Source organism: Excalfactoria chinensis, chromosome 2, assembly GCF_039878825.1.
Source record: "Excalfactoria chinensis isolate bCotChi1 chromosome 2, bCotChi1.hap2, whole genome shotgun sequence".
In the NCBI taxonomy this organism is placed as follows: domain Eukaryota; kingdom Metazoa; phylum Chordata; class Aves; order Galliformes; family Phasianidae; genus Excalfactoria; species Excalfactoria chinensis.
In genome coordinates this window covers 126,022,717-126,037,390 of record NC_092826.1, presented here as the reverse complement: position 1 = coordinate 126,037,390, position 14,674 = coordinate 126,022,717, and the positions used below count along the sequence as shown (strand labels likewise).

Sequence of the window (14,674 nt, the reverse complement as noted above, 5' to 3'; positions counted from 1 at the left end):
TTCCTTTCCTTACTCTGCTTCAGGCTGACTTTAGAACAATTTCTTTTGCACTCAGTTTCCTACATTATATTCCACAAGGGGAAGATGCATTCCCCTCCAAAAATTCTCCAGCCAATTTTTTCAAAGGGAAGAGCTTTTTCTATTCTTCTCTCAGGATATACACTTAAAGATTTAGATTTTAAAGAGAAAAGTAATTTCTAAATTACCTCCAGTATGCTTTTACACAGATTCTGTTTTGTTTAAGAACACAGAACACAATTCAGAACCCATTACAGCAAACAACAGGCTTTGAACCAGTTCAAAAGGGGCATTAGAACTGGCTACTGATCCTTCTCCCTTATCCCATTTTCCTTACACATTCTTTAACCCTAACTGCCACACACACACACACACCTCACCCCAAATTTTCTTCTTAGTTGCAGGAAGAAATACAACTTACCATCCCAATCTCCTGCTGAGGTTTCTATTCGTAAGACATTAGGGGAAGGGGAAGCAGTTGTCAAAATATGTAATTACATTCAGAAAAGTAGTATATATTAAAAAGCTTACCAAGATATCACAGGAAATTGTATTTTCTTCTAGGAAGAAATATGGGATATTGAAAAAGTGTTCTCTCAAATTTAGAAGTCAAAATTTGACAAAGCCAAAAAAATTCCAGTCGTATTTACTCTTTAAAGACCATTTGGTTCTTATTTCATATATAGTTTAAGAAAATAACTCCAGTGAAGGGTTTGTCACACTCAGGTAAGGTTAACAGATGAATTCCTCAAGAAGAACTATATTCCTAAATTCAGATTTGGTTTTGATAAATTAGCATTTTATGACCAGTTAGGTAACCAACTCCTAGCGGATTTCCAGCTTTTTAATTAAGCTTCCAGAAAATGTAGAAACATGGGAGGTACACGTATCTCATAGATTGCAAATTGACTACTTTGAAAACAACGTTAGATGTAATAATCAAATAAAATCACAGCACACATTTTGTTTTAAAATTTCATTGAATACATAGATCATTCAGTCTGGCCAGTCATACAATACATTGACAGAGGGAGCCGGACACAGGCTTGCAGGAGAAGGGGGAAGCAGGAAGGAATCAAACACAAACATTTAATTAGCTCTGTAAAAATACTGACATTTCTATTAAGAACAATTATGGCGTCCAGTTCTGAATGAAGACATTCCATTCTTCAAAAAGACCAGACTCCTTTAAATAAACACCACCAGCACCTCATTTACTCTTACTGTTCTTCACAAGGTTGGCCAGCCACGTGATACATTAAAAGACTATTTTCATTTTAAATGTAAAATAGCAGTTTGAGTCAGATGAAGAACTTCATAAACCATTTCTCTACCCCTATAAGCTAATATTTCTGTACAATAACTTACCTTATGTTTTATTTAATATCAATATTCCTGAAGTGCAAGCATTTTTAAAACTCAACCATAGCACCATGCATGAAAAGATCTTTGCAGCTTATAAACCACACTGAAAGTCTTTAAAATACTTAGCAGTTTTACTACCAAAATCATTCATTGTGGAAAGATTTTATTGAAGTGCAGCTCAGTTCCTTACAAACGTACCTCAGAGTTGTTGAGATGACACCTGTGTGTTCCTGAGAACCACCCCTCACTTGAGCACTGGTCGATATCCACCTTCTGCAGATTTATGTCGACTTTAACAACACCTCTGGAAAAGAGAAAACAGCCTTGAACACTGTGACTACATCAATATGTTAAACTTCCTTACGAAGCTATAACCTGCAAAGCAGAACTACATTTTTCTTCTAAACACAGAATTTGATGAAATGTCCGATAAGAGAAATGAGGAGATCCACATTCCTGAAGCCAAGCCTGCAGACAGATTCTTATGTTAGACCTTACTGAGATGCATTACAAGAACTCTAAATCACACGCACTCAATAGATGTAAGGTGACAGGTATGAATAAGTTATCCACTCCAATAATTTAATGCCCTTCACATTTTACAATGCAGCAGAGAACTAAAATAAATACAGTGGGTGACCTACACTTCTGTCTCAGACACCAGCAGCCCCACTAGCCAACCCCAGAAGCACACAAAGCACTGGAGCCAGGCAGTACCCAGCACCATGCATTATTGCCATGCCAATTACATTCTCCCTTTTGTGCCAAAGAACACTATTTGCCAACATAACTGTGCAAGAAGTCTTTTTCTGTACACTACCCAGATGCACATCAACTCTCCAGTGACTTCGTATGCAAGAAACAACAAAGAATTAAATCAGAGCCACTCACATTCTCCTTGCTTAATCACCACTACAGCTGCATGTGCTAATACTACCCTCTCCCCCACAGAAAAGTCTTATATTTCCACCTTTTCTCAATTCCAGAAAGCTACAGCCATCTGCAGAGTACTTTCACTCCAATATATCCCCATTTCTGATGGGACAGACAGTGCATACAACTTTGCCCATTTCCCCTGGCCTTAGGGAACACATATGGCCATCTCCTCATGTTTGCACATCCACAAGGAAAACACCATCCAAGTGGTCCCACAGCCTCAGAGTAGGGCCTGTGTCTTTCTGTGGCCCCAGCCACTGCCCAGCACAACCCTGGAGAAGGCTGCTTTGCTGGTGCCCCTGCAGCCCAGAGACACGCTTCCTACAGCAGTCTAAACTATCTCAGTCACCTCATTCACCTCAAAGCATGTTGCATCCTTTTGCCAAAGCAGAATATATGTAAGGTATATGTAAGAAATGTAATAATGTTACAGAGCCATATACTTGAGGAGTTGCTCAGAACAAGCATAAAATAAAACGAGGACAACACTGCTCCCTGCCCATGACAGCTGTGTCTTCAGACATGCTGTACAGTCAATGGAGACAGAGAGGATCATTAAGTGACCTGAGTAAGACTCCGGAAAATACATACATGTTGAAACAGTACATGCCATATTTCTGGAAGTTTATGACTCTGCATTTCTTACACTTGTTCAGGACAAGAGACCGTCCAGGTACTGCTGGAATTAGTTTTTCCCAGCCGCTCCTCCCCTGTTGCGGGTAATCAATGACTTCAAGGGAATAATAGTCACACTGTACACCTTAGTGCTATGTACTATGCTTCTGACACTGGATTATCAACTTATTTTAACACAGTGACAGGGTATCCGTCCCAGATGCCCATAGAGCACAAATAAACTGATTCAACTAATTTATCCACAGGTCACATGCAGATCCCAACAGGTAGGTTTCTGATGCTTTCTGGACCACTTTCTTGAATACAAATACAAATGTGTAGGCTGGGAACAAGACCTGCTCCACAAGATAATGAATTCCTTGTGGCTCCATAGAGAGAGCTTGACTGCAGTCAGAAGGCCTGGGGTTAAAGCAGTTCCTTGCCTTCTTAAGTTCACACTATGGAAAGCCACTTTGACAAGCGTCTCAAGCAATGCGACTGCTCTAAAGAAACTGGTTGACAGTTGATGTGGAAAGGAAAAAAGTGAAGATCCACAACAGCCTAATCTGAGAGACTCTCTGAATACCACAGGGAAGTAGATCTGTTTCCTTTGCAGGAAACATACTTGTGTACATTTTGTTTTTAAATGGTAAGAGAAGAAATTCTCCCTCTACAAATACATGTGAAAGGAGAAATAAAATGAAAGTTACAAGTAAACTGATCACTGCTAGAACAGGAGAAGTAGTTACAAAGCATTCTCTCCACCCCAGCAAGAGTTTGCTACCTGGTAACATTGGCCTTTTCCATGTCTTCTATCCAAGGTGTAGCGTCTCTTTTAGCAGCAGTCCTACCTTTTCCCTGAAGAAAGTTGTGTAGCTAATGCTCCTGTATGAAGAGCAATCAAGATTTTTTTAAATCTTTTGCCAGATTCAGCTCCAGCTGGACTCTGGTTTCCCTAATCTCATCCTTGTCTTTATATTATTAGGGTTACCTGACCATGCTTTCTTGACCTGCGCACTTCCACTTCACATTTCAGCTTTGTCCACACAGGCTAGAAAGTTAACAATATACTCTCACCACCCTTCTTCCAGGAGGACAAAGTATTCTAACTTGAATGAATACATTTTTCATTTGAATTTCTGTGCAAAAGCTGCTTACAAGAACTCTTGCCTTTCCACAAAGCTCATGTTCACAATCTCAATGTAAACATTTGTCTGTTCTACCTACTCTTCTCATCTTCTGTTCTTGTGGCACAACCTGAACTTCTGATACAGTTCCGCAGTTATTTCTGAGTTTTAAGAATTTGTCATGAAAACCTACAGGAAAGACCTACAGGAAAGCAGGGCAGTCCAGAAGTACGACTATAAAAAACACTCTCTCATGACAGTTATTAGGCTTTCCATTTTCTTCCCAACACAGAACATCAGTCTTTTCTCACTGTACTTCTGCTGCAATGTTTATGTTTCACAGTGACATCACAGTGCTGCTAAGATAGCAGCAAGGTATTGCAGCAGCTTGATGCATAATGCTTTCAAAAGCAAAAGGTTTAATAGTATGTGTGGCATTTACAGAAGGCATCATGATGGTACAGAGATACTGCTTTCACTGGGGATGCTTTGCCATTTTAAAACATCTCAGATTCATACACCACCATCGTTACACAGAGTACACCAGTATGTACATGATGATACACTTCTGAAGTTCATCTGTGATTAATACAGGAGCTGGCACAACCTGATTAGCCACCCACATTTCCAGTTATTTTTTGATTCAGCATTTGGGAAACTGAACATATGGAAGAACACATCCTCCTAGTATGTATACAGACCAACTACCTGTAAATGCTACATTTATTGAACAAACTGGAATTAATTTAAGCTCTGCTACCCCTATTGAAGTGATCCAGACAAACATCAACAGTACAGCAGTAGACTCAGCCTGTCAGCCTAACACATTCACCCATACTGACAGTGCTGCTGGCTGAACCCAAGCCACAGTGGTAAGTTAATAACAATATTACTGGTAATTGTGGACCATCTGGCAAGTAAGTATATTTGGTTAATCTCCTTATAACTATAAATATTTGTTTTCTACCAGGATTTTACAGCCCCTACACAAAAAAAGACAAAGATCACAAGTTCATGTTTAACATTTTGGACAACTACAGATAGGAAAGAATTAGTTGAACTGTACATAACAGATAACCATTGAAGGATGATGTCATCAAGGATTCTCTGTCAGATCAGAGGCTTGATTTAAGAGGCTTTTGTGTCTGTCTTAATTTCCAGTACCACTGTTTGTTGGCATTCTGTTTGCCCCAAAATCTGTGCCAGAAATTGATTTAAGCTTATTTCCTCAACCTACCAGCTATCTTGATAGTTTCTGTAGTTATAATATTTCACTGTAACATGTTGTAAAGTGTGTGCATACAGAGGAATTCTCACCCATATTGTCACATCACAAAAGACCAGAAGGAACATCTTCATGCTCTCCCAATCCAGCTTAAGCCAGGACTGCACAGAACAGCCTGCCAACATTTAAATGGTGATAAACAATATCGTTATCCTCTAGATCTTCAGAGGATTTCGGCACAGAGGCCATTAGAGCTCAGCTAAGCAGGCATTCAAACTTCTAGATTTGCTCCCTTATTGCTGTATCAGTAAGAATTATAAGCAAACAAGGCAATCTGACACCAACTATATGACCAAGATTTGTGTAACAGTGTAACCAGTTCTGCTGATATAAATAATAAATATATACATGAAGGGCACTAAGACTACTAATTGTAGAAACCTTCTGAAAAATAGAAATAAAGGGGAATATACAAAGCAGTTCATTTAATGCTATATACCAGGGAGAAAACTCTCTCCAAGTCAAAATGAAGCCTTTCATAAGCATCAGAAAAGCATATGTAATTTGTCATCAATCAAATGAGGTAACACTGAAGCCTCTGTAAACATGAATCCTGCATGCCTCAGTAGAATGCAAATCTCTTCACCATTTGTTGTATTAAGCTAGGGGGGAAATAAATATATCACCACTGTGGGCTTACGTAGGCAAACAAATGCCACATGGCTTTCACCAGGTACAGTCAAGGTTCCTGGTGCCATCATCACATGCTGAAACAGATGACAAATCTAAATGCCTTTCTAAATTCTTGCTGTCATACCCATTCATCCCTGATGCCGTTGTTCAAAAATCTTCCTTAGCACAAAACCAGGAGATGAGAAAGGTAATTTCTTTTCACACAGAGGGTGGTGACACACTGGAACAGGTTGCCCAAGGAGGTCGTGGAGGGCTGAATACTTAAAGCTGAATCCTTTGTTGTCAGCAGAATTAAATGGGATTTAAAAATCAAGCCTCCAGATTTATGGCATGCAGTGCTGCCTGAGGACTTGAACTTCCCTGCATTTTAGTTGAAGAACTTCCTAGATACTTTGAGAAGTGCTGAGAATTTTGCTAGATGAGTTCTGTGGCTAAGCATGACCTCATTTAAAAATGAGGAAGTGTCAGTGGTGGTAAGGTATCACACTGGATTCTTCATATGAAACTAGTCTTGAAACTAAGTTTTGGCTGTTCAGTAAGAAATTGACATTTCTGAGATATTCCCATTACTGCCCATGGGGTCAATGAGAGGCAGAGAGAAAAGGCCTCAGGGAAAAGCGTGAAAAGTGATATAAGAAAGAAGAGCTTAGGAACAAGAAAAGCTTTGAATCCTATGGATCCTGTACAGGAAAGACAGCCTCAGCCTAAGCACAAGCCCTCTTCTGGCTCTGCAGATTTAAAAGTCAGTACAAGAACTTTAAAACTAAAAAGCAGAATCCAGTTATCAAAACAAAGGAACACTGAGCATAAACTCATGCAGAACATGGAACCCAAGAGGTGTTTCAGGCTCAGTATTTTAGAAACACAAAATCTTCAGTTATCTCAGAAAAAGGCAGCCTGATGGGAAATTTGTGAGGCTGGTGAGCAACCAGGAGGTAGGAAGAGCTCAGAATTAACATAGCATTTGCAGAAAGCAACTTTTCTTTTTTAATCCCTGCACACTTTAGAGCCAACAAAGCTCCTACTTTTTAACTGCAATGTGACAGAAAGCTGGGATGTTACTTCCGCTTTGTTCAACAGGTTCAAAACAAAACTAGGTGAATCCAAACAAGATTAGCAAGCAATAAAGAAAAGTGTGCACACAACTACACCTGACTGACAGTGAGAAACTGAACACAGAGGGTTTCCAAAGTGTCTTTGGAACACACAAGAATCACAGATCTCCAAGTAAATATCACATGAATTTAAAACCAGAAAAGCGTTATTTCTCTTCCTAACTATTCAGTGGAAACAAAAGCCAAATCATACTGTAGAAGATAAAATTAACTAAAATCAGAGATCAGATTAATCCACACTTACTATCAGTACTTGATCAGATACACAATTTGGAAAAAAAAAATCAATCGTATTGCCTATTAGTAAATGGGACATAACTGAGATACGAGAACTCAGTATTTCCACCATTTTCATAGTGCCTGCCAGGAGGACTAACTCAGCACACCTCTGTCTCTGTTCTTACCTTTGGGAACACTTCTCAATCTCAGTTCAGGTTCATGAACAGATAGAATAAGAGGTGCCAACCCAGAGCTGGATCTCAGATAGCAGGAAATGCCACGTGCCCACTCCCTTCAAAAGAAGCTTTGAGAGCCTGCTGTGCTGGAAGCCTTACTCCTGAGGATGGGGTCAAGAACAGAAGACAGGAAATAGCAGTTTGACCTACAAAGCCAGCTGCTCTTATTCCAACTTACTGCAGCCCTGACAACAGTTACACAGCACACAGTATGTGTTCCTGTCCCCTCCTGGTCAGGTTTAGCTTCTTTCTCTACAAGGCCCACTGAAGTTAAAAAGGCTGAATCATGTTTCTAATAAGAACACCATATTCCTTGTTCCTTTTCTTTCATTGTCTAGATTTCTCACCCATGACCTGATATAAAAGACACAAATATCACAGACCGCTTTGAGAACACTTAAATACTGAGGGTTCTATTAAAAGAAATAAATCATTGAGTAGGCATTTCTTGGCTCTCACCTCTTTTCAGGAACAGAAATCCAAAATGTTCAGTTCAAGGAAATAAATTATTCCTTTTCATGTTTAAAACCTGTTCTAAATCCACCCACGTCTTCAATCATGTTATATGGGCCAGGGGACATGACTGAAGAAAACATCAGCTTCACCATTTTAAAATATTTAAGATTATGTAACTAATGTACACTGTCAAAGCTTCAGGGAGCCTCCTTAAACAGTTACGATGAATTGTTTTCCCAGTTCCACACTGAGACTAGATTGGAAAGATTAAGGGGATGCTTTTTCAAAACAAAGGGTGCTTGAAGTCAGAACTTAAATCATATTTAAAAACAAAACGAGAAGTTCCGGCTTTCTTTAAACCTACCCTTATGGGCATTTTACCAATCAGTTTAACACCTGTGAAATACATAGAGGCATATTCCCTAAGAAATTACTTATTTGTCGTAAGTGCTTCTACTTGTGTGGTAGAATTTGCCTTCAATAAGTAAGCACCCCATCATGGGATAGCACAGGAGTGGTCTGAGTTACTTTAAACAGCACAGCACAAGACTCTGTATTGAGCTGCATTTAGGGAAGAAGTAGCTGCATGTACCTGCACAATAAATACTAACATTTGCACCAAGGATTACCTTCTAATTAAACTAGAGAAAAAAGGAGTAAGTGTCAGGAAGAAAAAGTACTGAGTTACAACAGTTGATTGAGCCAAACTTCAGAATGAAGGTGCCCAGAGATATTCCAGAATACAGCACTCTTCAAGAACATGACAGACTTCAGCTTGCTGACTATGTTCCTTTCTGCCAAAGCACCATTTCATAGCATCCTCCCGGCAGTCCTTCAGAGACTGACTGCAAATACTGACCTGGATTTGGTGAAACATGACAACATGGCCTTGCTAGAACATGGAGAAAGAAAAGTATCCCTGTATCCTAGAGGTATTCTGACCTCCTAGATGGAAGTAAGCAACAACCACTTCCCAAAGTGATGGCATACTACATCACAACGTTAAAGAAGATGAGAGTAGCACACAGGAGAACAATCTGAACTGCAGAAGCAATAGCTCATTCATCAGAGATTGGGAAAATTGATGTCATTGCACAAGGCTGAAACATCACACACAAATGTGACTAACTGTATTCAAGAAACACCGGAACAATTCTTGAGAATAGGGACCATGGCAACAGAGAGCTTTGTGACGGGAGACTGGAGAAGGCAGGTTTGTTTAGCCTAGTAAACAAAGGTGGAGAAGGACCTGCTGCCTATAAATAGGTCGGGCAGAAAACGTCAGCCGAGAGCTATTTCAGACAGAAGGCTGTTCTGGAACAGAAACAAATGGATGAGGGCTGACTGAATGAATTTAGATCAGAAATCAGGAAAAGCTATCCAACCATTTAGGCCAGCAAAGTGAAGAGCCAAGAGGAAAAGCTACCCACTTTAAGGTGAAGCTGAGTCAGCTGATTACATTAAGTGGGCTTGTGATGCAGGAGATTGGACACTGTGACCCAGGAAGGTTTTAAAGGGAAAAAATAAAATAAAGCTTGTGCTCCTAGTAGTGGACTTCTTGTACACTTCCCTTCCAGATCAAGAAGAAATCCTTCCCACAGGCCTACCAGACTGCTGAAGCAATAAAGATCTCCCATTTCCCCTGCAGGGAACAAGGAAGGACTTTTAGCAAGTGGAACTTAACTCACAACATGAAGATTTTCACACCCCTCCACTTCCACTGCAGGGCTGCAGAGAGACCGGCTGGATCACTGCATGCTGCAGTGTGACTCCATGTCATTGTACAACATGAAGCAGCAGTGGAGGGTCACTGATGGATGACAAATGCCAGCATGTTTCAGCCTCTGCAGTACTAGAGCTGTATTAAATACAATTAATACAATATAAATTAGATTTATACATTTAGTAATGCATTTAAATACAATTAAATACATTTGATAGCAAATTGTAGCTGCAAAACACATCAGCTCAGAGTTTTGAGAAAAGGAGAAGGGAAAAGGTAACATCAGATTACTTTCAGTCCCTGGGAATCTTCTTGTTCTACATGAATCTGCAGTGTAAGATAACAGGAAAGTTATCTCCCCACCTTTGAGTAGATCTCAGATCAGTGAGGGCAGACAACAGCAAGCCCTGCTAAGCAGCAGGGCAGAGTCACCATTGTTAGCTTAGTGCTGGGCTGATGTGGTCCCACCAGCATCAGACACTGGCACAATTAAAAAGTCTTTGGTTTTCCTGCTTCATCCTAGTGTGGGCCTACAGCTTGAACTTTCGCAAGGCAACTTAAGAGATCACATTCCCTCCATCTTGGCCTTCATTTTCATTTCATATAGCTTGGCTTTCACCTTGTACAAAAGACTAACAGCAAGCATTTACAAGAACCTTGCCTGGGACAGCCACATTCTCTAACAGAAAGCACTACAACGCCCTGACACTTCAACAACGATGCTTTGCTTGTGACTGCACTTTCCAGAAGTCATTGACAACACTACTGCAGTAGTAGCATTTAGGGAACAAAACCAGTAGCAATTATTAGTCTTGCCTTTATTAAACTTTCCATTGCTACACCATGCAATGTACCCATCTGCTACAGCAATAGAAGCAGGGGCAGTGCGCTTTCCTTCTAGAATCTGAGAAGACTTTTCCAAGGAGAAAATCGTGCTCATGAATTTCTTACCCTAATGTACCATGCCATAAACCAAATGTCAGCCAAAAAGGAAGTACATAAACCGTTAGTTTCAAAGGGGCATGCACTAAACTACCACCAACAATCTCATACCAGACTATTAAATGGAATGAGCATGTAAACTGAGCCATGAAGGGTTCCTAACAGATGGTTCAGGGATATTTTGCTGAACCAATGTAGCTTTTGAAAAAGATGGAGAGTAATATATGCTGCTTCTAACCATATGGCCTTAAATGGGAATTTAAAGCTAAACCATTGTGTCACTCAGACAGATGGTGAGGGGAAATAAGGCTTATTTCAAGAGGGACATTATAGCAATTAGTACCAGCATTCTAATAGCCAAGTTTCAGCTTTTTATTTCACATGCCTAGATTTCAAACTATTTATTCTCTCAGGAACTCACTGAAGCTTCATGTCTGTTAAGTACCAAAAACATTTGCACAAATATTAAGACGTCCCACAAGTGTTGGAAGAAATGTATCTCAAATTTACTATTTTCTATGGAGCTGCAAAATTACTTTCTCAATATCTGAAATGATAAGCTTACTAAATAGACACCTAGTATGACATACTCCAAACCAGAAGCAATGGAATCACCATTTGGCTACATATGTACATATGTACTTTTTCACCTGCTTTCTTACTTAGCCACCTAAAAACATACCGAGCCACTTAGAACTGCTTGCCAACTCACCTCGGGTTTTGATACAAAAATGCAACTTTAATTTCAACTGTTCAGCAACAATACAAGACTTCAACACTGTAGCGTACCCCACCTCAAGGTCTCCTAAATGCCAAGAGCTTTTCCAAACTTAAACATGCTTAATGAACACCTTTCAAAGCATCTGAACTACAGCAAATTTCTTTCTTTAATTGAGATGAATTCCACATGGTCAACAGAGACCAGAAAGCTCAAGGAAGCAAGGCAGTGCCCTGCATCCAGGAGGACCTCTGCTGGTGGCCTTGGTTGGCCAGAGCTGCTCTCAGATGGATCCACTGCACTGTGTGCTCTGAGCATGAGAGCTACCACAGCAGCAGCACAGCAACCTACACCGCCAAGATGCTTCCCAGCACAATAGCCTGGTACTGAGCTGAAATTGAGATTTGGGCTCTGCTGATTAAGAAACCCTCTTTCCAAAGTTGACAGCAAGGCTTCATTCAGCTTTCTGTCAAGATCCAGTTCTTCAGATAACCGAGCATAACAACCAGCAGCTGCAGCCCCACCTCCAGCCTAAGCATTCACTGTTACATCAGCTACCCTCCAGCAGGAGAATACCTGCCTACATTAGTTTTCACCTGCATCCTTAAGATTATTTACAGGTCTCAGACCATGAGAAGTTCCCCAAACTCATCTGGAGCACCTGCTGAGGTCCAGCAGAGCTCTGCAATACAGCTCTCCTTTGGTCTTGCAGGGAATTCAGCAAACAGACTGCAGACAAGGAGCCCTGAAAGTGGGAAAATTTCAGAGCAACAGGTAACACTACAGAGAAATAACCACCCATTCTTTATTCAGCAGATTACTTTCATGCCTAAGAACACAGGACTGCACTCACACCTGTTAGATCCCAGTGAATTTCAGATTGCCAAAACAAAAACAAACCAGCAACCATTCATATACACGGTTGTATGGCAATCCAAGTGAGGGGTAAAACCACTTCCAGAGCCAACAGCACAGAGGAAATCTTCATCTACTACTGAACCAGCACAAAGCAATTTCGGTGCTCTTCTTACTCCCTAAGGAAAAAAAAACTGCTTCAGTGCAATGGGCGTATCCAACAGATTAATTTATCATCACCATTACATGTGTGGTACTATAACCTGATATCCCATACCCTGCAGGTTGCTCTCACTCCTCAGGCACATCTTTTTGCTCTTAATATAAGGCACAAAAACAAGCCTCCTTATGTCCTCCTCTATGCTAGAGATTGCCCAGTAGCAAGCTGCTGGAGATAACAGCAGTAGAAAATAAGCAGATCTTCACATACACCAGGCATCATCTACACAGCTTCGTAATGAGGGGGGAGTTCTAAAAACAACAGCCCCAAAAGCTTCTTATCTGCCAGTTTAGGCTGTAATCATATGCACTAAGAAAAATGCAGTAGCAAACACTTATTTACCTACAAGCACACTGACCGCTGACCAGGCTTGAGCACCCCACAGTGGATGTGCTCTGAAGACCAGAAAATGCAGTGTCTCAGCTGGTTAAAATCATCGCTGGCATTGAGCTAGTTTTCATTTTGCAGCAGAGTAAGAAATAACAGCTTTCTCTTGCAGAGAATTAACCTACAACCCACGATGCCTGCCATTCTCTCCACTCCAGAAGCACACCAGGAACATAACCCACATACACACCTGTTTCAGTGAGAGCTGCTGAAGAAAAAGCTGTTTTACAGACTAAGATAAAAGCAATACTACCGAGCAACAGCTCCCTAAGGCATGTGAAGGTGACGCTCAACAGGAAGGCCTGGGGTTGCACTGCGGTGTGACTGAGCATGTGGAACAGGTCACCAGCTCACCCCAAAGGCACAGATCGCCCTTCCCAAACGAGGGAAGCACTGAGTACCCACCATGCCCCCTCCTGCACAGAGGAGCCCTCCTCGTACCTGAATTCGGGGACGAGGTTTGGTTGCAGTCCATAGAAAGCTGCCGAGAGCGTCACCAGCCAGCCGGGTTTGTAATTCCCGTTCTCACACTCCAGGTAAGGAGAGGACCATCTGATGTGATTCTTATCAGCCGTGAAGCCCTCTCGCCTCTTCCAGCTGTTCTCCAAAGTTTTGGAACCCGTGTTCAAGACCTTCCTGTGTTGATGCGGCCTCCACTTGCGCTTCAGACTCTGGAACCACTCCGTCTCCAGGGATCCGTTGGCCAAGCGGTGAGCGGAGGAGGACAAGTCCTGCAGGTGGATCTGGCTCTCGTGCCTGCTGGCCTGGAGGAACACCTGGGGGGCAGAGAAAGGCTCCGTGCTGAAGGTGATGGCTGCCCTGGAGATGTTGGGGTCCCCCTCCAGGAGGCTCCTGATCAGCGCTCGGTACCACTCCAGGTCCTCCTGCAAGTTCTGCTCCCGCGACTTATTGCTCTGCAGGATCATGTTGAGGAAGTTGGTGGCGTGTGTGAGGGTATCCAGGGCGCCGTGCAGGGACGGGTGAGAGACGAAGCGCGACTTGCCGGCCAGGCTGGCCAGCTCGTAGCGCCCGGAGCAGTTGGCCCTCCGCAGCTCCCGGGAATCGCCCGTGTAGAGGAACGAGGCCACATCCTGGGGCACCTCCTCGGCGAGCCGCTGCGCCAAGATGGTGCTCTCCGGAGAGCGGCTCCGCGGGGCCGGGGGCGGATCGCGGCTCTTGATGTGGTTGTAGATGGGCTGCCTGCCTCCCGGCGCCCGTCCTCGGCCGGCCGCGGCCCCGAGCCCGCGCTGGGCCAGGAGCAGGAGAAGAAGGAGCCGGAGCGATGCCATGTCGCCGGCGTTCCCGGTCGCACGCGCACGGCGGAATCACTCAAGCCGGGCTTCGCATAGGCAGCCGCGGCGCGGCGGCGACCGAGCGGCCCCCGGCCCCGAGTCACCTGTGGCGGCGGCGGCAGCAACCCCGCCCGCTCCCGCTGCGGCCCCGCTCTCACTGAGGTGCTGCCCAGCGGAGCGCGCAGGGGCGGCGGCGCCCGGCGCAGCGGCGGGTTCCCCCGCGCCGCCCCGCCGCCGCCCGAGCCCCGCCGCTCCGCATCCTGCGGGCGCCGCTGCCGGAGAGGGACTGCCCTCCTGCCGCAAGGAGCGCTCAGCTCTCTGCCGCCGGCTACGGGAAACCGCCACAGCCGGCGTCTCACCGCCGACCCTTATAGGTGTACAGCGAGCAGTTGCCGCCCTGTGTGGCCGCCCGGGCTGTCAGTCAGCCGGCAGCCATTCACGGGGCAGGAGGACGGCGCTGAGGGAGGCGGCACCGCCGCCAAGAGACGTCGAGGCACCTCGCCTCACCTGCTGCCGGCACGACGCGCCGCCG

At 43.4% G+C, this 14,674-nt stretch overlaps 1 protein-coding gene across 1 annotated transcript in view; it reads right to left on the bottom strand.

Annotated features, from left to right (window-relative positions):
* Positions 1 to 14,281, bottom strand: part of GPR158 (G protein-coupled receptor 158) — a 167,566-nt gene extending 153,285 nt beyond the window's left edge. Inside the window, exons 1-2 of the mRNA XM_072327963.1 lie at positions 13,292 to 14,281; positions 1,582 to 1,687 (exon numbers count right to left, since the gene is read on the bottom strand). Of these exons, the coding sequence (XP_072184064.1) occupies positions 1,582 to 1,687; positions 13,292 to 14,139 (954 nt within the window). The 5' untranslated portion in view covers positions 14,140 to 14,281. The remainder of the gene's footprint in view (positions 1 to 1,581; positions 1,688 to 13,291) is intronic.
* Positions 14,282 to 14,674: the final 393 nt, after the last annotated feature.